This window comes from Lagenorhynchus albirostris, chromosome 18, assembly GCF_949774975.1.
Source record: "Lagenorhynchus albirostris chromosome 18, mLagAlb1.1, whole genome shotgun sequence".
Classification (NCBI taxonomy): domain Eukaryota; kingdom Metazoa; phylum Chordata; class Mammalia; order Artiodactyla; family Delphinidae; genus Lagenorhynchus; species Lagenorhynchus albirostris.
The window spans coordinates 47,660,355-47,682,119 of NC_083112.1; the positions used below are offsets into that span (position 1 = coordinate 47,660,355).

The 21,765-nt window shown below is 34.7% G+C and overlaps 1 protein-coding gene across 4 annotated transcripts in view; it reads right to left on the reverse strand.

Annotated features, from left to right (window-relative positions):
* KLF12 (KLF transcription factor 12) overlaps positions 1-21,765 on the reverse strand; it is a 441,113-nt gene that overhangs the window by 149,519 nt on the left and 269,829 nt on the right. Inside the window, exon 1 of one of the 4 annotated variants that reach the window (XM_060128879.1) lies at positions 17,312-17,365. The exons of the other annotated variants lie outside the window; for them this stretch is intronic. Coding sequence (XP_059984862.1) covers positions 17,312-17,344 — 33 coding nt within the window. The 5' untranslated portion in view covers positions 17,345-17,365. Of the gene's footprint in view, positions 1-17,311; positions 17,366-21,765 lie in introns of those variants that run through there. 4 annotated transcript variants of the gene reach the window in all.

Below are 21,765 nucleotides of genomic sequence, written 5' to 3' on the forward strand. Positions count from 1 at the left end.
CGTTGCCATCAGCTGAATCTTATTACAGTCCTCAAGTGAATATGGGTTTTTAAGGCTTGTCATGTATTTTGATCACCTGGCAACCTTAAAAGGAGAAAAAATATATATGAACACCACCTCATCTTTGGAAAGCCCTCCAGAGACTCTTACGTTCGGTTGAGGACCACTTGGGTAATATTCTGCTAAATGTTATCCAAGATTTATAAGCTGTTTCATCTTTAATGGCATCAGGGATTGTCAGAGAACTAACATAATATTTATGCATATACACACGTGCACACACAAACACACACACAAAAAGGATGTGCCTAACTATCTATCCATCCTTCCATCTCTCCGTTCATCTATTCATCCAGCCAGCCAGGGAGCCAGCAGGTCTGCAAGCAGCATTTAAAGCATAAAAAGATTATGTTTAATTTTATCTTTCCAACTTTATAAAAGTTTTTTGAGAAATCATTTCATGGCAGCGTTTAGAAGATTGTAGAGTGACTTGCCTACTGTTACAAAGCTCATGGCTTCACAGTTATAAGAATCCGTCCTTTATAGCCTATTATGTGGTTATTAGAGACAGAAAATTTGATTTGGACACAAAAGACTTGAATTCATGACCTGCCCTGTTACTTATTAGCTGTACAGTCATGGTATCATCATGAAAATTCTCTAGGTCTGCGTTTATCCACCTATAAAAGAGTAATATTAATTCCAAACTCACACAACTGCTGTAAAGATTGAATTTAGGACATTGAGTGCTTTTAAGTAATACTGAGAATTGTGGGACAGAAGTAAATGAGATTCCCCTTTTAGAACTAAAATTCCAAACAGAACCTGATCTATTACTATAGCTCCGTGAACTCAGCATAAGATATATTCTGAGGCAGGATGGCATAATACAGCCACCGTAGAGGGGCAGTGTTTGCTAAACAACCGAACAGATATATGTTACAAAAGTAAGCTGAACATGTAGAAATATTGTAAGCATTTTCAGGTTCCACATAAAATTTTAAACAAACACATCTTCTCTTAAAATGCACAAGGACAGTCATTTGACATTATTCAAATTTTTTTTGCTCTATTTTTTTTTTAGCTTAATTAGATTGGCCCACAGGATGAGCATGTAATAGTTGATGGAATACATTTTAATTGACTGGTCTGATTTGTTAATTCCACTATATAAATATCGCCTATCAATCCACAGTTCAGTTTGTATCCATTATGACAATAATACATAAATATATTAAAATAATTGTTTTGGGATGTTGGCTATTCTTCAACAGTCTTATCATGAGATGAAATAGTAGAGCTTTATTTGTTTCTTGTGTCTCGGTAGAAATTTAGTTTGTGTAAGTTTCACTGACTTGGTGAGTAGTTGAATGTGCACTTTCTACGGGAGGTGCTTAAAGAAACTTACTGTGCACTTCATGTAAAAAAGGGAATAAACTATGACTCCATATCCTGTTATCACTGAGCTTTTGTTATACTGCATTATTTTAAATGCAAATACACTTTATTTAAAGAGTAGAATTCCTCTTTGTACATGAAATGCACAATAGGTACATGTCTTAGTTTTCCACATTAGTAAATGAAAATTTAAAAATATGAGCATCATGGTTCAAGCAAGCAACCTGCTCAACTCTGACAGGTCATTTTTGCTCGAAGTGTGAAAGGCACCAAACATCAATTTGTGAAGAAACAAGTACTTCGCTTTCCTCTCTACTGCGTTATTTTACTAAAAAGGAAGGCCTTTTTTCAAAGACAAATTTTTCAAAATTTGTCTCGCATGGGCCCTGATGGTCATCGTTCACCTTTCTTTCAAGCCTAGTGATTCTTCTTCTTTATTCTTCATGTTAAGAGCAAACTCTTAACTACAGTTGCTGTACAAGTGTGAATCTGTAAACCTGACCAAGAAAAAATTAAAGCAAAGTATACTCAAAAAAGGAAAAACAAATTGTAATTTTTCTAAAAGTACAGATGAGAGAATAAAAGGCAACAAGAAGAAATAGCCTACGTTTACAATCTGGAACTTGGTTTCAAAAGTACTGAATGAGTTAAAGAGGAAGATTTTCAATGAATATTTAATTCAGCTGCTTTATCTCAATCTCTCAAGTGCTGGTTTAAGAAATGATTGATTCCTTAAGAAAATTCAGAACATATGCATAACATAATGGACTCTTTGTGCTTTACATTTATGTTTTTAGGCTTTCACAAATTGAAAATGCCAGCCTTCTAAAAGGATTCAATACAGGCATTTAAATTTATCCTAAATTTTCCTTATTTCCTAGTTATTATACTTTTCCATGACCTATTATTTATTTCCCAGGGCTTTCATGAATCATATTATTTACCCAAAGCAATCAGAATTTATGTTGACAGTTGACTGCACATCTGAAATTCTGGTTTGGCACTTATGTGTTGTAAAGTTAGGGTCATACCTGAGGTGGGGAGGATTCTCCTACAGGGTGGTAGAGGACAGAGGCATTTCTATTTGTGCATTTAAAAAATTAATAGCAGACATTCCTAACCAACGAAAAGACTCACAAACTTGTTTGAACATGAATATAATGTGTTACATGTAAATTACTATTGTGTTCTACCACATAACATAATCATTGAAGACTGAAACGCATTTGTTAGATGAGAATATTTGTGCTCAAGATATTAAGCCACTTAAATCCCATTTACCTGGTCAAATGAGATAACGAAATAGTGTCACAACAATAAATGTCCAAAAAGGAAGTATAAGAAGGTAGTTTTGTTCCTATTTTCCTATAATTACTGTCAAACTGAACTTCACAAAAGCATGCAAATACGTCTTAAAAATAAATTTTGTGAATCCAACTATACGACATTTTGGAAAAGGCAAAACTATAGAGACGGTAAAAAGATCAGTAGTTGCCAGGGGCTTGGGGGAAGGGAGGGGAGGGATGAAAAAGAGAAGCACAGGGGATTTTTAGGGCAGTGAAACTCTTCTGTATGTGACTGCAATGGTGGTTACATGTCACTATGCATTTATCAAAACCCACAGAAGTGTACAACACAAAGAATGAACCTTAATGTAAACTATGATGTATCAATATAGGTTCATTAAATCATTAAATCTAACAAAGTATTACACTAATGCAAGACTTTAATAATAGGGGAGACTGCGAAGGGGGGGTAGGGTGGGTATATGGAATTCTTAAGTACAATCTGCCGAGTTATTCTGAAAGTATAAATTTCTACTGAAAAAGTAAAGTCCCCTAATGATTTTAAATTAACTTGAATGTAATATTAATGCTACTGATAAGATTCAATTTTATCTATTATTTTGTTTATAATTCTTTGCAAAATTCATAAACCAAAACCATTATCATAACACTTGCAATTTTTTTTAAAAAGAGGTAACTGTTATAGACTTATCTTGACTACATCATGGTTAAATTTCTTCTTCTTTTGGTTTTAAATTGGTATTATTATTCAGTGACTGATGTAAGATATTAAAGTTTCACTGTACGTGAGAGGAACATGTCTTACAGACTTTTAGGGATAAAAAGTTCATTTGAATCTTCACCCTAAGCCACAGTCTTAGTCAAACGCCTGAGGCAAATGTTCTGTGCTAGTTACATATTTTAAAATATGCAATAATGTTTACCATTCTCAAACAGATTAATCTTGTCTGCTACCAGATGGACTGTGCTTTTGATTTCACAAAATATTCACCATAAAGAGTTAGTTTTATAATGATATTTTTCATAGTACTGGAATACATCAAATTTCAGAGATTAGAAGATGACCTCAGAGAGGCTGAGATACCCAAATGATACAACTGGAAACCCTAACATATTACAAACATATAAAGCAATAATGCAATCTTTTTATGTAAAGGGAGGTATATTTGCAAAATGTAGGTTTTACTTTTTGGATATTTAAAGCAAGCAAGTAGTCCAGAGAAGCCTGTATATGCTTCTCTACTCATAGAAAATGCCTTTAAAGAGAGATCAACAACCAAGCCAAAACAAGACAAGTAGCAAAGTTGAGAGAAAGCCACCTTTTCTCACCTACCCCTGGAATCAGAGGGAGCTACCATGAGAATGTGGCAGAAGCAGAAAAGCAACAGTGTTCAAATGCTCCAGAACTTGTTCACAAGCAGTGGATTTAATTCCATCCCAGCCCCCTACAAATCAGCAAAATGCCCTCATGCAAACCAACTCTTTGAGCTTCATCTTTTGGCTTCCTGGTAAATGGGGTATAGATGCACGCAGGTCTTTCTAAGGATCTGAGAGGGTGAAACTGTCTAAAGGTTTTTTAAAGCGGTCCCGTCCCGTTAAGGTGCAACTGCCACAAGGCACACACAGGCGTACGTAATTAATACGTTTAGGTGTAGAATTAACTGTACAAATCGAGCCCCCATTGATTTTACCCATCGAGATGAGTGTCTGAGCAAAAGGGGAGAAGGGGCAGGCTAGAGCCTCAGGGAAGACAAAGGCAGGAACAGGGAGGCAGATGGAGGACAAATGATCTGATTGAAAAAGAGGACTTGCCAGCCAGACAAGACTCCTGCTAACCAGCTATGATTTACAGTGACAGGGGAAATAGCTCAGTATTCCTCCTGGCTGGGACACAGAATTCTAAGAAATAAAGATTTAAAAAATGATACTAGTAATGCTGACAAGCTTGTAGTAAAACAGACACTTTATTATGCTGCAGCACAGCAGTGTAAATGGATACACACTTTCAGGAATGCTGGTGAGCTGTGTCTCAAGAGTCTTAAAATACCTTAAAACAAGAATTAACATTTTTAAGAATGATAAAATGAACTTATTACAAAACAGAAATAGACTCACAGATTTCAAAAGCAAAACTTATGGTTACCAAAGGGGAAAGGTGGGGAGGGATAAATTAGGATTTGGGGATTAACATACACACACTACTATCTCTAAAACAGATTAACCAACCAGGACCTATTGTATAGCACAGGGGACTCTACTCAATATTGTGTAATAACCTATATTGGAAAAGAATCTGAAAAAGAATGAATATATGTGTATGTATAACTGAATTACTATGCTGTACAGCTGAAACTTCCACGACATTATAAATCAACTATACTCCAATAAAATTTTTTTAAAAAAAGAATCTAGGGCACTTCCATCTCCCTCTCTCTCTTCTTCCCTCTCTCCCCTCTCCATATACATGTAAATAGGTCTCTTCAAAGTCTATCCCTAATCATTCTATTTTGAAAAACAAAATGCTATTTTGAAAAGCAAATTCTCAATCAACACCAGTGTTGACTTTTAGAAATCACCAAAGAGAATATGCTTAAAAAAAAAAGTCAAGGAATGTTAACACAGATTTAGTCATGATTCCTGTGAAATGACCTCATAATTTCAAGTGTTGGAACTGTGAAGAAGCTTTCAAAAGATGGTCATTCTGTTAGGGAGATGACATATGTATCAACCATTTCAATTTTATGCAAATAAGTACATTTTACATAAAATGTGATTTTGAATTTGTTTTGCAACTAATTAGTATATTCAAATATTATAACTATTACAGTTAAATTATCTACAAGTTTATATATTCAAGTTGGTTATAAAACTTTCCTTCTGGGATACAGGGCATAACATAACGCAGGGACTTGCCTTTAGACATAAAGGGCAATTTGGGATTTTGACAAAGATGTACACACAAATATTTAACTTTGCCTTATTTACAGGAATAAAAGTTAGAAACAACAAAGTGGTCATAAAAACAAAATAAAATTTGGAACAATGATTTTAACCCTAACTATGAACCAGAATCATACATGGAACATTTTAAAGGTACACAGGCCAGAGATGAAATAGGTCTGGGATACGGTGTAGGCACCAATAGTTTAAAAAGCATCACATGCGACTACAATGATCAGCCAAGTTTGAGAAACAATACTCAGTGGCATGGGGAACTATTATCTATGTAATGTTAAGTTTAAAAGCGTTAGGATATAAAACTGCCCATAATAAATGAGTTTAACTTTGTTCCACCAAAATACTTTTATACATGAAAATAATAAAAAAAGCCTAAAAAAAATACTCCAGAATGGTAATAATAACTTCTCCATTTGGTGAATTTGTGGGTGATCCATGTTTCCTTTTTTACTTCTTTCCTGTTTTCCATATTTTCTACAGTGAATCTACTACTTTTTCTTTTTTTTTAAGATTTTTTTTTGATGTGGAACATTTTTAAAGTCTTTACTGAATTTGTCACAATATCGCTTTTGTTTTATGTTTTGGTTTTTTGGCCGCGAGGCATGTGGGATCTTAGCTCCCTGACCAGGGATCGAACCTGCACCCCCTGCATTGGAAGGCGAAGTCTTAACCACTGGATCGCCAGGGAAGTTCCACTACTTTTAAAACAAAAAGAAACAAGTTACATTTTCAGAAAGATAAAAATGAGTAGTGTACAAAATATATTTTAAAGAAAAAAAACCTAGAAAGTGAATGGAGGTGTTTTATAATTTTCAATCTGGCTTTTCCAAGATTCTAGAGAACCGTAATGTTATTAGAAGCAAATCACTATAATATACTGTTATTAGAAGAAAACAGCAAATTCTCTTAAAATCTCAATTTGCCAAGGGTGTTACTACTATCAGTCCTAGATTGTTGGCATGGTTATTCTACATAAATTAACGTATCTACCTATAGACCTTGCAATTAGACTAAGAAAAAAGTTAAATGTAACTGGTAACTACAAGTATGCAATTGTAGTAACCCTAGTGGGTTAAAACTATGAATTCTTCTGGAAACCTCAAGCTTCCGCAACACAGTTTACTAGGAAAACATGCTCATACTTGAGAAGCTAATGTCAACAATTATATAACAATGTATGGGTACTACAAAGCTTTGTATGTTTCTGATGAAAAGCTTTCACCCCAAATCTGAGGATACTGCAAAAGGATTTTAATCTTGACCATGATAGAAGCAACTCTTCCCCCACCCCCGTCCCCCAGAGCTTTAATGAGAGTTTCACCACTTTTCTAGTGAACTGTATTTAGAAAACATGAAATGGTATGAACAATGGGGAATGTTTCATTCAACCTTGTGCTATAAAGAATGGAGGACATTTTAAATGAATTTGAGAAAACAAAATTGTGCTCTTTAAATCAACAAGTAAACATTCAAATAAGTATTACAGAGAACTTGCAATCATAAATTAGTTAACTCAATACTAATTAATTGAATAATAATGATTGGTTTTTAAAATACAGGAAAAGTAAATATACTTAATATTTACTACAACATTATCTGGTAGAATTTTCTCCTCCAGTTTTATAAATAAAGAAATATCATCTCCCAGGATTTGAAAGAACTGTCCAGGGCCACAATGTAATATGGATCTGTGATCTAAACCTAAGAGTGATTCCTAAGACTGAACTTACCCCCATGCGGCCCTTATCAGCCCTGAAAGATGGAAAAAGAGTGAGAATCTGTGCCTTTGAGAAACATTTTCTTGCAGTTCATGTGAAATTAGTACCTGGCAATATTAAACTGAAGAGAGTATAAAAATGAGCGCTGCTTGGATAGCTGTCTGGTGGGCACCAACTCACTTTCCCAACATACCTAGCACACAGCAAATTTAAGGGCAGGAGGCAGGTATCAGTAACCCACATTATAACGTCTATTTCATGTTTATTTCCAATTTTTTTTCACATTAAGTTTTAGGATAACCATAACTAGAATCATCATTCTTAGGAACAGCATCCTGCATTTGGTGCTCTGGCCAAACTGTATGTGATGTAAGTTTGAAAGAAATGAGAAAAGATGGGGGGGAAAGATGGAAAAACCAAAGCCTAATTAGATTTCTAAGCAACACCTTAGAAATGTAAGTGAAAAACAACCAGCTCATCATCTATTTAACTTCTTTTGTTCCTTTTCTTGTAAACCAGACACTCAGAAATGAAAAAAAATGCTTCATTTTTGGCCAATGATGCATGCTCCTTGATAAAGGTAGCGTAATAAAGTGTAAATCTGGTAAACGGAACACTAAGCGAGAGGCAACACAGTTTTGTAAAACGAGTGCTTGCCTGAGTTTTAGTAGAGGTTCTATTTTAGGCAGGTAGCTTACTCCTCATCTCTCTTCCTTTAATTTCTAACCGAAAGTGCCTTTGATTATGCTTTTGCACAGTCACATGTCTGTTACCACCTCGACCTTTACCAGATTCTACCTGTCCTGATGAGATACCACTCTTCCGTGGTTCCAAAGCACTCCAGGCTCCTGTGTCTTTTCTCTAACCGGGCTGTGAGCCCACACCACTTTTATTACACTCTTGTCACCCAGCACCTATCAGAGTCCCTGAAACAAGCCCCAGTTGCTCTCTGAAGCCCTTATTAATTCTAAAATTCAATAAATCTATGAAACTTAACAAACAGTAAATATACTTATTAACTTAACTGTAACATACGAAAATTAGCATTGTAAGTTTCCATCTGCCCATTCCTTTCTTTAAAAAGAATTTAATTGATTGCCATTTTATTAATTCCTCTCACAAAAGAACAGTTTCATCTGCATATCTGACATTCTTTCTTACAGCTAAGGGCGTAGTTCTCAGCCTGGGTAATTCTTCCCCCAGGGGACACAGCACTGAATGTCCGAAGACATTTTTGATTATCACGACTGAGGGCAAGGGTGACAGGCCCTTCTCTACCACAAAGACGAAAGATCAATAGGGCTGAGGTTGAGAAACCATGCACTGAGCTACCATCCCTTTCTTTCTATGTTTTTCCCTCTACCGTCCTATTTTTTCCTTTTTTAAAAAAATTTATATTATTTTCCTCTCATTTTTCCCTCCTCAACTTCCTCCATATGTATTAATCAGGTAAATCCATCTATACAGTTAAAACATCAGTAGATGCATCTCTGTGGGCAACTGGGTATGGTTTGTATATTAACGTGAATGCTAGTTAGAACTGGGTATGGTTTATACATTAATATGAATGTTAGTTAACATGCATACATTCTTGTGACTTTTACCATACGGTACACTTAAAAATTACAGGAGGGTTGTGTGTGTGTGTGTGTGTATGTGTGTGTGTGTGTGTAGTGAGAATGTGCACAAAAAAGTTTATGAGTTTATGATCTATATATGCAGATGTGTGTGTATGTGCGTGTGTTCACATGCCTTGAGTTTATAAGTATTTACTGTTTACCTCTCATATTTGTGCTTAGTTGCATAAATAGAAGAAGGCAGATATATTTGTTCTGTGTAAAAGCGAAGAGGGACTGGGGCTGAGTCAGAGAGCTGAAGTAACAAGTGTGGTTGATGATCCGAGCTCTATTAAGCATCTGCCTTTCTACTGAGGCTTTTGGTATCAGCCAAAGGATGGCTACCCTGTCTAGGCCTCAAACCTGAATCATCTTCACCATACTTAAAGGTGAAATGGCATGTATCTCACACTTACCGACATGTGTACACATTGTGATATATCCATTTAATCCTCACATCCCAATATAGGAAACTATTACTAATCACACTTCACAGATACAAAATAGAGACCTGGAGAGGTTAAGAAATGTGCCAGTGGCTCTACAGTGGTAAGTGGCAATGTCAAGACACAACTGTGAGTGATCCCTGACAACAGAACCCATTGCCTCGACTGTAATGCAACACTGATCTCCACGTCCGATTCTATACTGTATGCCTCCAGCGGATCAGGAAAGACTGAAATCACTGTGTCAGTGCCATAGAACATTTTCCTTTAATTTCATGCAATTTAAAGGTGACTATGTTTCATAAAGAAGGGGCTAAAAAGGTTAAGTAAAAGCTTTCATGGACTTCACAAACATGTATTAACAGAATTGTTTTTCCTTCATTGGTTTCCTTATATCTCTAAGAAAACAACTGTACATTATTCAATTATGCATTACTGAATATATAAGGAAAAGAAAAGAATCAGGCATATTAATCACTTCTTTGATTGAAATAACAGAACTTTAATTCCCATGAGATAAAGTTACTCTGTGTTTCTGGCTTTAAATGATTCCTGTGATGAAATCTCAAGCACATTATTAAATAAATAAGCAAACTCACATTTACATAGTTCATTTTCTCCTTAGCATCAGTACCTTCAGCTGCAGTAAAATAGCCAATGTTCAATTATCTACCGTCTTATAAGGGATCGCAGTATAAGTAATCCCAAGTGAAACATAATCCAAAAAGCATTTATGTTGGGTTTTAAATTCATTATATGATTCCAGCAGATTTACCACCATAATTATATCCTTTTTCTCAGGCTCATATTAAAATTCATTTGTATTTCTTGAGCACAAGCCAACTGTCAGCAGAAGGGAGGATCCCAGATACATGCTGGATGACAAAAGGAAGTTGATTTGCTACTAGCATGTTTTTCCCATAGGTAATTGACATGAAGATAATCAAGAGTTGGTTGTGAAATTGCATTTCATATTTATTAAATGTCTTATATGATTAATTAAAAAGGATATATTATAACACTATAGCAGAGGTGTGAAGGGCATGGGCTAGAAACACTAATAGACTTAGGTTTGTGCCCTGGCTCTGCCCCAGTTCTGTGACCACAAAGCAAGTTGCTTATCTGCTAAACTGCAGTTCCTCACTTACGAATGGTGCTAATATTTCTACCTACATTTGAAAGGAGTTCTGAAGATTAAATTATTGAAGGTACACTGCCTGACACAAAGCACTCAATTAAAACTGTGGTTGTATTTCTTGCTGTAGCTGTTATTTTTATCATTTTACCCTAGTGCTAAAGCTAGAGATGACTATATCTGATAGTCTGTAACAGTTCAGCTTCCATAAAATGACACTGCCTTGATTACTCAATAAATTATATTAGCACACTATAGGGTCAAATGTTGACATTTGTTCATTATCTTCTGCAGAAGACAGTTGGACATATTTATGATATAACTACCAAAACCAAGTGGAAAATACTAGAAACACACAATTTCTTGTTTTCAACGCTTGGGGCCATATACGTTAAAACTTTGAGGATTTTAGGAAGGTAACAGCACATCGCCAAGAGGGTTCGGAGTGGAACTGCATTCTCAGACATATTAATATTTTGGCAGTAAAACAAAAGAGCATTTACATCGAGTTAGAAATGAGGACTATAAATATCTGCACATTGGTTAGGTCCAGATTTTAATTCTAAATGAGTTTTTTTTAATTTTTAAAAAAATTTATTTATTTTATTGATTTATTTTTGGCTGCATTGGGTCTTCATCGTTGCGCATGGGCTTTCTCTAGCTGTGGTGAGTGGGGGCTACTCTTCACTGTGGTGCATGGGCTTCTCATCGCGGTGGCTTCTCTTGTTGCAGAGCATGGGCTCTAGGCACACAGGCTCAGTAGCTGTGGCACATGGGCTTAGTTGCTCCGCAGCATGTGAGATCTTCACGGACCAGGGCTTGAACCCGTGTCTCCTGCAATGGCAGGCAGATTCTTAACCACTGCACCACCAGGGAAGCCCTAAAGGAGTTTTTTTTTTTTAATGTTAAATTTTCCTAACTTTTAACAGATAAGAGATTGTGAAACTGGATTAAATGATACTGATAATATCAATTCTACATTTTTTCATTAAAGCTGTGTTGCACATCACAGAATTATAGGTTAAGATAATTGAAGAATAAAAAAATCCTTCCCTTGGTTTGCATAAAATGGTGCTGGATAATTTCTTGCTAGTGCAACTCTAAACAGTAATTCCAGCTTATATGATGACTCCTTAATTGTATAAAGGATATGGCAGATATCCTGATTTACAAAAAGGTGACATGTAGATGGCATTGTCCCTTTCCCCTTATTTCAATTAGGAATTGATTTCTTTCATTATACTTTACTGGTTAGCTAGATTAAATTATTAGATTTGAATTTTAATATGCTGGAACATTTTTTGATACTTTCCCTGGTCAGTAGATGAGATAGAACCTAAGCAATACCATATGAAAAGGGGGTGGGGCCTTAAGAGAAAACACTCATTTACACTTTTCCTACAAATACACACAAATTATATCAGATTGTAAATAATTCCCCAAGATGAAGTGGAAAGGTAACAGAACAAAGGTAACAAAAAACATACAATAAGACTATATTTAAGTGTAAAAGAGTCTACATTCTGCAATTAAGTAGTCTAGTTTTTTATGGCTTTAAAACCTTTTAATATTTTAGATTTTGTTAATACCTTAAAACTGAGAAATCTTGAACATAAGAATATAGAAGTTGAAACTGAAAGAATGAAAACAGACTCACATAGCTATATGAATACCAGAAAAAGTATACTGTAAACTCAAATAATTACTATAAGAGGGACATTTCATTTTGACAAAATGACCTCACAAACAGGAATACATATAATTGTTCTCAATTTATAACCACCTGAAAACAGCCTTAAAAACATAAAGGGCTAAAAATGAGAAATAGACAAATCCATAATTATAGTGTGAGATCTTAGCACACCTCTCGTAATAGCTGATAAACAGGGAGCCAAAAGTATAGAAGATGAAAAAAAAAAACCCAACACAATTAACAAACCTACCTTAGTTGATCTGTTTACAACAATATACCTGGTATCTCCCCAATAAACAGTGCTTTTCAAGTACTCTGAACCTTTTACCAGAATCTGACCACAGGGTAAGCTGTAAACTAAGTCTTAATAAATCCAAAGAGTTAAAATTATTCAGCATATGTTCTCTGACCACAGCAGAATTAGGCTAGGTATCAATTACAAAAAGATACCTAGAAAATTCCAAAACACTAAGAAACTAAGCAGTACACCTTAAAGTCAGCCTGTTGGTTGAAAAACTATCACAATAAAAAGAAAATAATTTGATTCAAATAAGAATAAAAATATGATATGTGAAATCTGTGGCATATAGCTAAAGGTGTGATTAGATGAAAACTTATGCTAAAACATAATTACAAAAGAAGAAAGGTTGATAATCAATGATCTAAATATCTATCTATAGAAGTTAGAAAAAGAAAGCAAATTTATCTTAAATAAAGGATAGGAAGAAAACATTGAGAATAATAGAATTAATTAAATAGAAAACAAATGCACAACAGAGAACCTAAACAAAACCTAAACCTGTTATTTCAATAGACCCATAAACTAATAAACTCACAGTAAAACTGTTAAAGAAAAAAAGAGAGAAAAGGCAGTCATTACCGATATCAGGATTAAGAAATGGGGATGTCTCAATTAAAAATATAAGAGAATGTTAAGGATAGATTTATGCTAACAGATTTAAAAATTCTGATAAAATAGAGAAATTGTTTAATAAGTACAATTTACCAAAACTGACACCAAAAAAAGGGAAAATCAGGGCTTCCCTGGTGGCGCAGTGGGTGAGAGTCCGCCTGCCGATGCAGGAGACACGGGTTCGTGCGCTGGTCCGGGAAGATCTCACATGCCGTGGAGTGGCTAGGCCCCTCCCGTGAGCCAAGGCCGCTGACCCTGTGCGTCCAGAGTCTGTGCTCCACAAAGGGAGAGGCCACAACAGTGAGAGGCCCACGTACCGCAAAAAAAAAAAAAGGAAAATCAAAGTATCTTATACTATTTCAGAAATTGATTTAACCTTCTGACTTAAAAACTCTAGGCCCAGATTTTGCTTCATGAATTATTTCAAACATATTATGATGAAATAATTTAAAAATAACCCGAATCATATGCAAAATCTTCCAGAATTAAAAAAAAGGAACACATTTTAAATGTTATTATGAGGTTGGTATACTTGTGATCAAAACCTAACAAAATTCAAGAACAGGCAAAACTAAGCTATAGCTTTAGAAGCCAAGATAGTCATTATTTTGAAGTCGGGTAGTGACTGTAATGCAACGTCAAAGGGACACATAAATTCCTCTTTTTTGATCTGGGTGGTAGTTATGTGTCTGCGTCACTTTGTGGAAATTTCACAAACAGCACACTTGTGATTTGTGAACTTTTCTGTATGTATGTTATATATCAAATTTAAAAGAAGAAACATACCTAGAAAAATAAATGAAAGAGCTAAGTCCTTAGATTAGACCTCACTACAGGTCAACAATAATCCATAAAACATTACGTGTGAATTGTCTGAAGAATAAAGTTGTTACCTTGATACACTATTATTCAGAGTATTTTTTCTGCACATGTCCATGAAAAACAATTATAAGAAAAAGAGAATGCCTTGCTGAAATCAAACCCAGCTACACTGATGGCATTTTTCCAATGTCAAAAATGTGAAAAATAACATTTGATGTGATTTCTCAGGAAATCCATTTAAGTTTATATGGATATCAATATTCTTTCTAAACACCAACCTAAACTACGTGTTTAATAATACAATGTCAATTTCAACAAATATAGCAGTACACCTTTCCAGAGTTTAATTTTACATTTTGAAAATTATAGAAGAAATATCTGTCCAATCCTCTGTCCAATTTCTCCTCAACTTTTCTTAGATTTTCCATAATCATCCTGCAATTACATAGGTAAGATTTATCAGTATACATATATGTAATGTATTCAGCACTTAACATAGTTTCTGGCACCTTGTCCTTATAGGAACTCATTAACAGTCATTAAATGAAGGAATGAACTTCATGACAAAGCAGACAGTCTCTTAACAATTTATCTTCCACTGAAGACTTCAATTCCCTCTGAAGAAAACTGGTCCCTCCTTTTCTAAAAGTTAGAGAATTCTTCTTTGATGGAACAAGTATTGAACAGTTCTATCTCTTCCCTGTCCCTGACTAACTTATCTTTTATAACTGAAATAAAAAAGCTCCTAGTAGAGCCACACTGATTACTCTATGAGTCATAGAACTTCTCATTTATTTTGAACCAGAGTAACTTTTTTTGCTGTTTGCAGCACTCTAAAACTCCAGCTTTCCTACGTTCTCCCCCCACTACCATGTCCAGTATTTTTTTTCCAATGTTTACAAAATTCAATATAAATTTCCATTCTCCCCAGGTTTCCATCTTTTTGACATCCCTTTTTATTCCGAACCTAATCAGAGCATCATCAGTTTCACCTCATTGCTTCCTTTTCCTATAACTGTAGCAAGTCAGAGATTTACCAGATGTCCTAACACTACACACTCCAATAATATTTCACTTATACGAGTTAAACAATTTACACATTATATCATTGATTTTATAATAACATTGTAAAACACATGTCAACACAAATTTGGTTCCATTCTACAGTCACCACTTTTCAAATAGTTCCCATTTTGAAATCCACAGCTTGCTTTTTATTCTGGTATAGAGGAAAGATATTCTCAAAAGTACTTAAAGGTAGCTAGCTAGAAGTGTGTGTGTGTGTGTGTGTGTGTGTGTGTGTGTAGATCAGTGGTCTTAAACACAATCTTAAAGTGATCCTTTGTCCTCATGCCTATATGATCATTCAGCTTTATGAAATGCATAATGTCAGAACATTTGCCTTCAGAGCTCTGAGGAGGTCTCAGTAGAGAAAAACATAAGGTTAAAGTAGAAATTAGTGTGAAGGGATGTTCACTGAAAACCACCTAAAATTAGCTACAAAGAAGGTTTCCCTGTAAACCTTGCCATCCTTTTGGTCCGTCAAATGTACTTTTTCCCCCACTATCCTAGCCAGAGTCTTTTCTTCTCCAGACTTCTTTTCACTCCCTTGTTGATAACCTTTTTATTTCCTTTCTGGTCACCTTCATACTAAAGGTAGATTGTTTAGGGAGTCGGGGAAAAACCATATTCAGCATTTTATACACTATATAAACAAGTACAAAACAGAATATTGTATTTGATGGGATTAGATTTTGCTTATCATCTATTACTACTGCTCACTTATATCTCCCTGAAACACAGGGGTGGAACATCAAACTCTCTTATATAGTAAGGTTCTAGATTCTGCCAGTGAGATGCCCTCATGCAAGTATTAGAAGTCAGAAGTGAGCTGGAGGTCATCTTCTGGCTGGGGTGGCTGCTGAGAACAATGTTCCACGTTGTAGGGTTGAATAATTTGTGTGAGAAGCATTTGTGTCCATAGCAGTAATGGCAATACCAGGAGCTTCCCAGTCTCTGCTTTACAGCTATGATGGTGTGTCCTGAAATCAATGATAGAGAGGCAAACCCACCTTCAACCCCTCCCTCTCTTCAATGGATTACATAAACATCTAATTCTCTACATTAAATTCCTGGCTGCTTGAAATTCCACTCAATTCCTAGAGTGGTTACCATTTCCTGTGTTATAGTCTGCAAACCTGTTAGGAGATTCGAAAAACATATATGAATATAGATAAGAAATGTAAAGGAAGGTGTAAAATGCACAGTTACCCGTCACCAAGCATATGCATTCTAGGTTCTTTAACACAGCATAAATGATAACCTTTGATAGTCCCACACCCACCTCTCATATCCCTCCACTCTCTCTGTCTCAAAGTGCATGGAGTTTCCTCACATTATTGAAAATTCTGGGCCCCTTCACACATTCTGTTACCTCTGAAAAGAAGTACACAATTCTCTCCCAACCACTTTTTCTCCACCCTCAACTTTTCCCTAATTTCTAGACATCTTTAAGATGAAATTCAGATGTCCCCTCTTCCAGGAAGCTTTCTCTGAAGCTCACTCTAGTCCTATTAGGAGCTTTCTTCTTGTATCCAACCAATTTTTCCACCTACCATGCTGTATTAGAATTATCTGCCCATGTATATGTCCCTCTTAGAAGACTGTTGAGTCCTTGCAGTGTGGGATTACTTTCAATAAATATTTGTCAAATGAATAAAAGAGAGAACGAGTCTATATTTTTCATTGCTCTATCTGCCTGAAGAGGCTAATTATATCAGTTAAAAAATACATCCCCCATTCGGTACAGTGGAAGTTTACATTTTTGTAGGGTTCAGTTTTTAAAGGGAATGAGGAAAAGTCCATGGAATGGATTTCATCAGGGCTTGAGTCAAAGCAAGATTTCCCAGAGAAACTTTCAATTCTCCCCGTAAACTATTTCCCGAAGTGTGGGAGACTACGTACTTAGGTCCTGCACCCTATAGAAAGGGAAACGATTCTAACAAGTCCTATGTGCGGTAAATGATGGCATTTTTTTGTCCAGATTTTATGTCTGGCCATTCACACTACAAATACATTTCAAAATTTAATCTACACACCTTATGTCAGCATCACCCACCTTCACCCTGTATAAACTCATTTAGTGGCCAAAATTTCTCACTTAGGTCTTCAAATCCCTTTCAGTATAATGATATATATAAACACAAAAATAGAAATGAAAAATTAAAAACTATAAGTTTCATTCAGTATTTTGAACTCAAGTGTCTGCAGACAGTTTATGGATTACGAGACTCCTCAGTCCTTACCTGAGGACAGGTGTAAGGCGGGCAGGCAATCATGCTAGAACTGGGACTGGAGAGATGGACTCTGCCAGGAACCTGGACCACTGTCCAAAACAGAACAGGGAATGGGAGTCAGACTCCACTGATTAGAAGAAAGGGGATTAAATCTGGGAGCACCTAGGAAGCCACCAGCCATTGCTAGATCTTGCCAAGCTCTGGATTAGTAGAGTAGTTGGTTCTTTACAGCCAGAACCCTTTTTGACTGATCAATCATTGTTCTACCTGTTCTTAAATAGTTCTGATATCTCACTTGGCTAAGATATCCTCATAAGTGGGTATGGGAGAGGTAAATGGAATGAGGAAAAGAGGGAAGTTAAGTATTGTCTGATAAATTTTTGAAACAATCAGGAAAACAGAGTCAAGCTTTTAGGAGTAGAGGTCTCAAGGCTCAGCTGTGGGAACCAAAATAATCAGAAGAAATGACTGAACCTTCATGAGAGTAGAGATTTTTACTTCCTTCACTGATATGTGCCCAATATCTGGAATGTTTGCTGAATCAATGAATGGAATGAGGCTGGTGCTATTATATGCTTTCCTTTATCCCATTTGCTTATTTCTCTCTTGGTATCTCCTTTGGTCACTGAGAATTGCCCATTGCACCTACCATATTTTCATGGTTTTAAGCCTAAAGCAAGACTTCCATTATGTCAAGTTTGTGTGTTAATACTTTCATTTATGTCAAGTTTGCACATGGGTAATAACAAATATAAGCTGAATCACATTAAAATCAAAGGTGAAAAACTAATCACCTAATTTTACCATAGAACATTACAATGAATTCAGCAACTGATCTAAATGAGTGATTTTATTAGCCTTGGCCATTTGATAATAGCCTGTTAAAACAACCTAATCAATGATCAATTTGACCTGGTTTGCTCTCATCTCTGCTTCCCTATTAAGAACTTCCATAAATAATCAGAGAAATCACTTTAGTAGATTTAACCTCTAAAAATAAATAAAAGGGAGGATAAGCCTAAACATGAAATGAGCCAAGAGAATCATCTGTCAGGCACTGAGAAGAGAGGCTTCCTAAGAAAGCTTTATTAAATATGGTCTGAGATTTCTATCATTTTACCATTAGCCTAATTTTAAATAGATGACGATGCTCAAAATATTGTTTGTCAAATTTTCTTTTACTTTACTTTTGGTATGACTGTTGTGTTTTTACTTCTAGAAACAACATGCAACTTATATATAACACAGCTTAAAATCAACTTACATCGTAAGTTCCCAAACAAAAGTATATGATGTAATCAAAGCACTGGGAAATGAGCTATTAAACCCAACTTTATTATTCTTTCCCTATGTCCATATTTGTTTCTGTAGATTTTTCTGAAAACTTTTGCTCAGCCTGAACTCTTTAGTGAACTATTTTAAAAATTATAATAATACATTTACTTGAATGTGTTTTATTTCTGCTCCAAGTAAAAATATGTGAAATGAAAAGATTTAATACTCTTTAATAATTCTCAGAGGAAAAAAACGTAGGGCTATGAAATATCAGTAATATGTATTAATATGTTTCAAAATATCTAAAAATAATTCACACTGATGATGTTTTCAAAAGCTTTACTATAGCATTTAAATTAAGAAGGCATTCAGAATTTATAATGAGGGTAGTAAACATATGACACCACTCAAAAGAAGGCATTGAAGCAAATAATTCATTAAAAATGCAAATGAATACAAGTGAACTTGGTTAGAAAGGTTACTATGGAAGTGGAAAAGGCAAGGTTGAGGACTGTGCACTGGGGAGAATTCTGATGAGGTCAAGTGCAGCCTTCGGAGCTGCAGATGACTTATTAAGGAAGTAGCAGCTCTGAATTTTTATTACTGAGCTTTTCTCACACTGTGATGATTTCAGATAAGGTTATTTATGAATTCTCTGAATATTTGACCTTGGGACTTTAATGGACACTAGATATATTGCTTTCTATGGGGGAAAATAGGCAGTTCTATGAAGGTAAATCATTCAGATTATTGAAAGAGAAAAGAGGGGAAACATCCCCTGTGAAACATTTGATGCCTGTTCAATAAGTTTAAGCAATTATGCACTACAGTAAATTAGAATAAATTATAAATCAGTCAATCTTACTAGAAGCCATAATGTCATGTAAAATAAATGACATGATGCCCTTTTCACAATAAAATTCAATACTGACAAATTCAGTTATTTAGGAAAATGTAACTGCAGCAATGTCAGTCTATTCTGAATTATAATATGCCCAATAATGAACTCGTATTTTCTTTAGCACAGGGCACTGACTTTATACCAAAGTGAAGTAAGTACTTGTACAGGCTTGGGAAGCAGACAAGGACATCCTATTACACCACCCACCAACTTGGCAATAGCCTCCCTCAAGTGAAACCATTACCAGTTCAAGTCATCAGAACTAAGAGACGTGGGACAACTGACTGTCACAACTTAGTAATTATATTATTTTAGTTGCTTTATTATCAAGTGATAATGAAGTTTTCAGTGAAAGCTTTCTTTTAAGTAAGAACTTACAAACACTATCCTTTGGATTAGATGTTATCTAAAGAGAAATTTTAAGAACGATAGCTCCTTGTCCTTAATATATTGCAAATATCTAGTCATTGCTAAATATCAGATTGTAATTAGGAATTTCAATGATGAGATATAAAATAAAAACATGATTAAGAGCAGCTTAAATGTTGTTTACTACACTGTTTCAACAGCACTGGTCATCTCTGTTTCAACACTGGTCATCTTAATTTTTCATATATCATCTGCAAAAGAACACTTATTAGAAGAGAACACAGTAATTATTGCCAAATTAGAAAGACCACTCAATATTAAAAAAAAGAATTGTATCAGTATTTATTTTTATAATATTCGAAATATGCAAAATAATGCAATTAATATAGGTAGGCATAATAAATATTAAATTTATATGAACCATAAGAAAACGAACATCCATAATTAGTTTCTTGTCTAATATATGCCTTTATTCTCTTTTAAGGTTATAAGTACCAGTTTTACAGCATCCTACAAATTTTGATATATAGTATTTTCATTACCATACAATTCTAACTATTTTTTAAATTTCCATTATAATTTGCCTGATTCATGAGTTATTTATAAAGATGTTAAATTTCAATCTTTTTCACATTACTGACTTCTAATTAAATGCAGTGGTCAGAAAATGTGGGCTGTATAATAGGAATTTCAGAACTGTGATGAGGCTTGCTTTTATGGCAATTTTTTGGTACATTTTTACAGTTTTGAAAATATTGAACGAATGATTATTTTCTAAATTACTGATGCAAGGGTCTATATTTTCTATTCCATTTACCTTATGAATTATGTTTCAGAATTCATCATTATCTTTACTAGTTTTTTCTGACATGAAAATAATTGACAAAGGTATACTAAAATCTCCCTCTGTATGAGAACTTACCATTTTTTACGTTTAAATCAATTTTGCTTTATATATTTTCATGCTACTTTTTTTAGCTGCCTATAAGTTTATAATTGTTATATAATCCTGATAACATGTACTATATGTAGTGAAACTCTATCACTACCTAATTATATTTTCTGTACTTAAGTCTGAATGATCTAAAATAAAATGGATACAGTTCCATGGTAAACTTGTCATCATTCCTTTACTTTTAATCTTTATATGTTTTTATGTTTAGGTATTTCTCTTGTAAACCATATATAATTACACTTTTAAAATCAAACTAACAATCTCCATCTTTTGGCTTTCATGCTTAGTCCAATGTATTAGTGTTCTATTGCTGCATAACAAATTACTGCAAACTTAGTGGCTCAAAACAACACAAATTTATTATCTCACAGTTTTTGTGGGTCAAGAATCTAGCACATTTTAGCTGGGTGCTCTGCACAGGGTCTCACAGGCTAAAACCAAGATTTCAGCTAGTCAAGTCCTCTTCTGGAGGTTGGATTAGCATGCACCCTTGGGCAGGGCAGACAGGAAAACTTGGAGGTTGGCCAGAATGCAGCTTATCACATTCATTTACATTTATTATAACTAGTGATATGTGGCATTATTTTTATCACCTTACTTTTGGCTTTCCATTTGTTCTGCCTTTCTTACCTACTTGTTATCATTTCTGATGTTAAAAAAACACATAGAAAAAAAAAGATGCCTATACTTTTTTGGTTGCTTCTTGTCTTACACATTTTTTTCCATTCTACTGGGTTTGGAAATGATTTACTGTACTTCTATGCTTTTAGTAGTTACTCTTGAATTTTTACCAAGCATAATTAACAGTGTCATAGAGATATAACATAAGGACCTTAGGAAACTAATTCCCAATATCCTCTCTAAACTTATATGTTTTGATAGTCCAACATTTCAGTTCTGTCATTATATAAAAATCCTACAAATTAAATATTAGTAGTAGTATCTCAAGAAGAAAATGTGTGT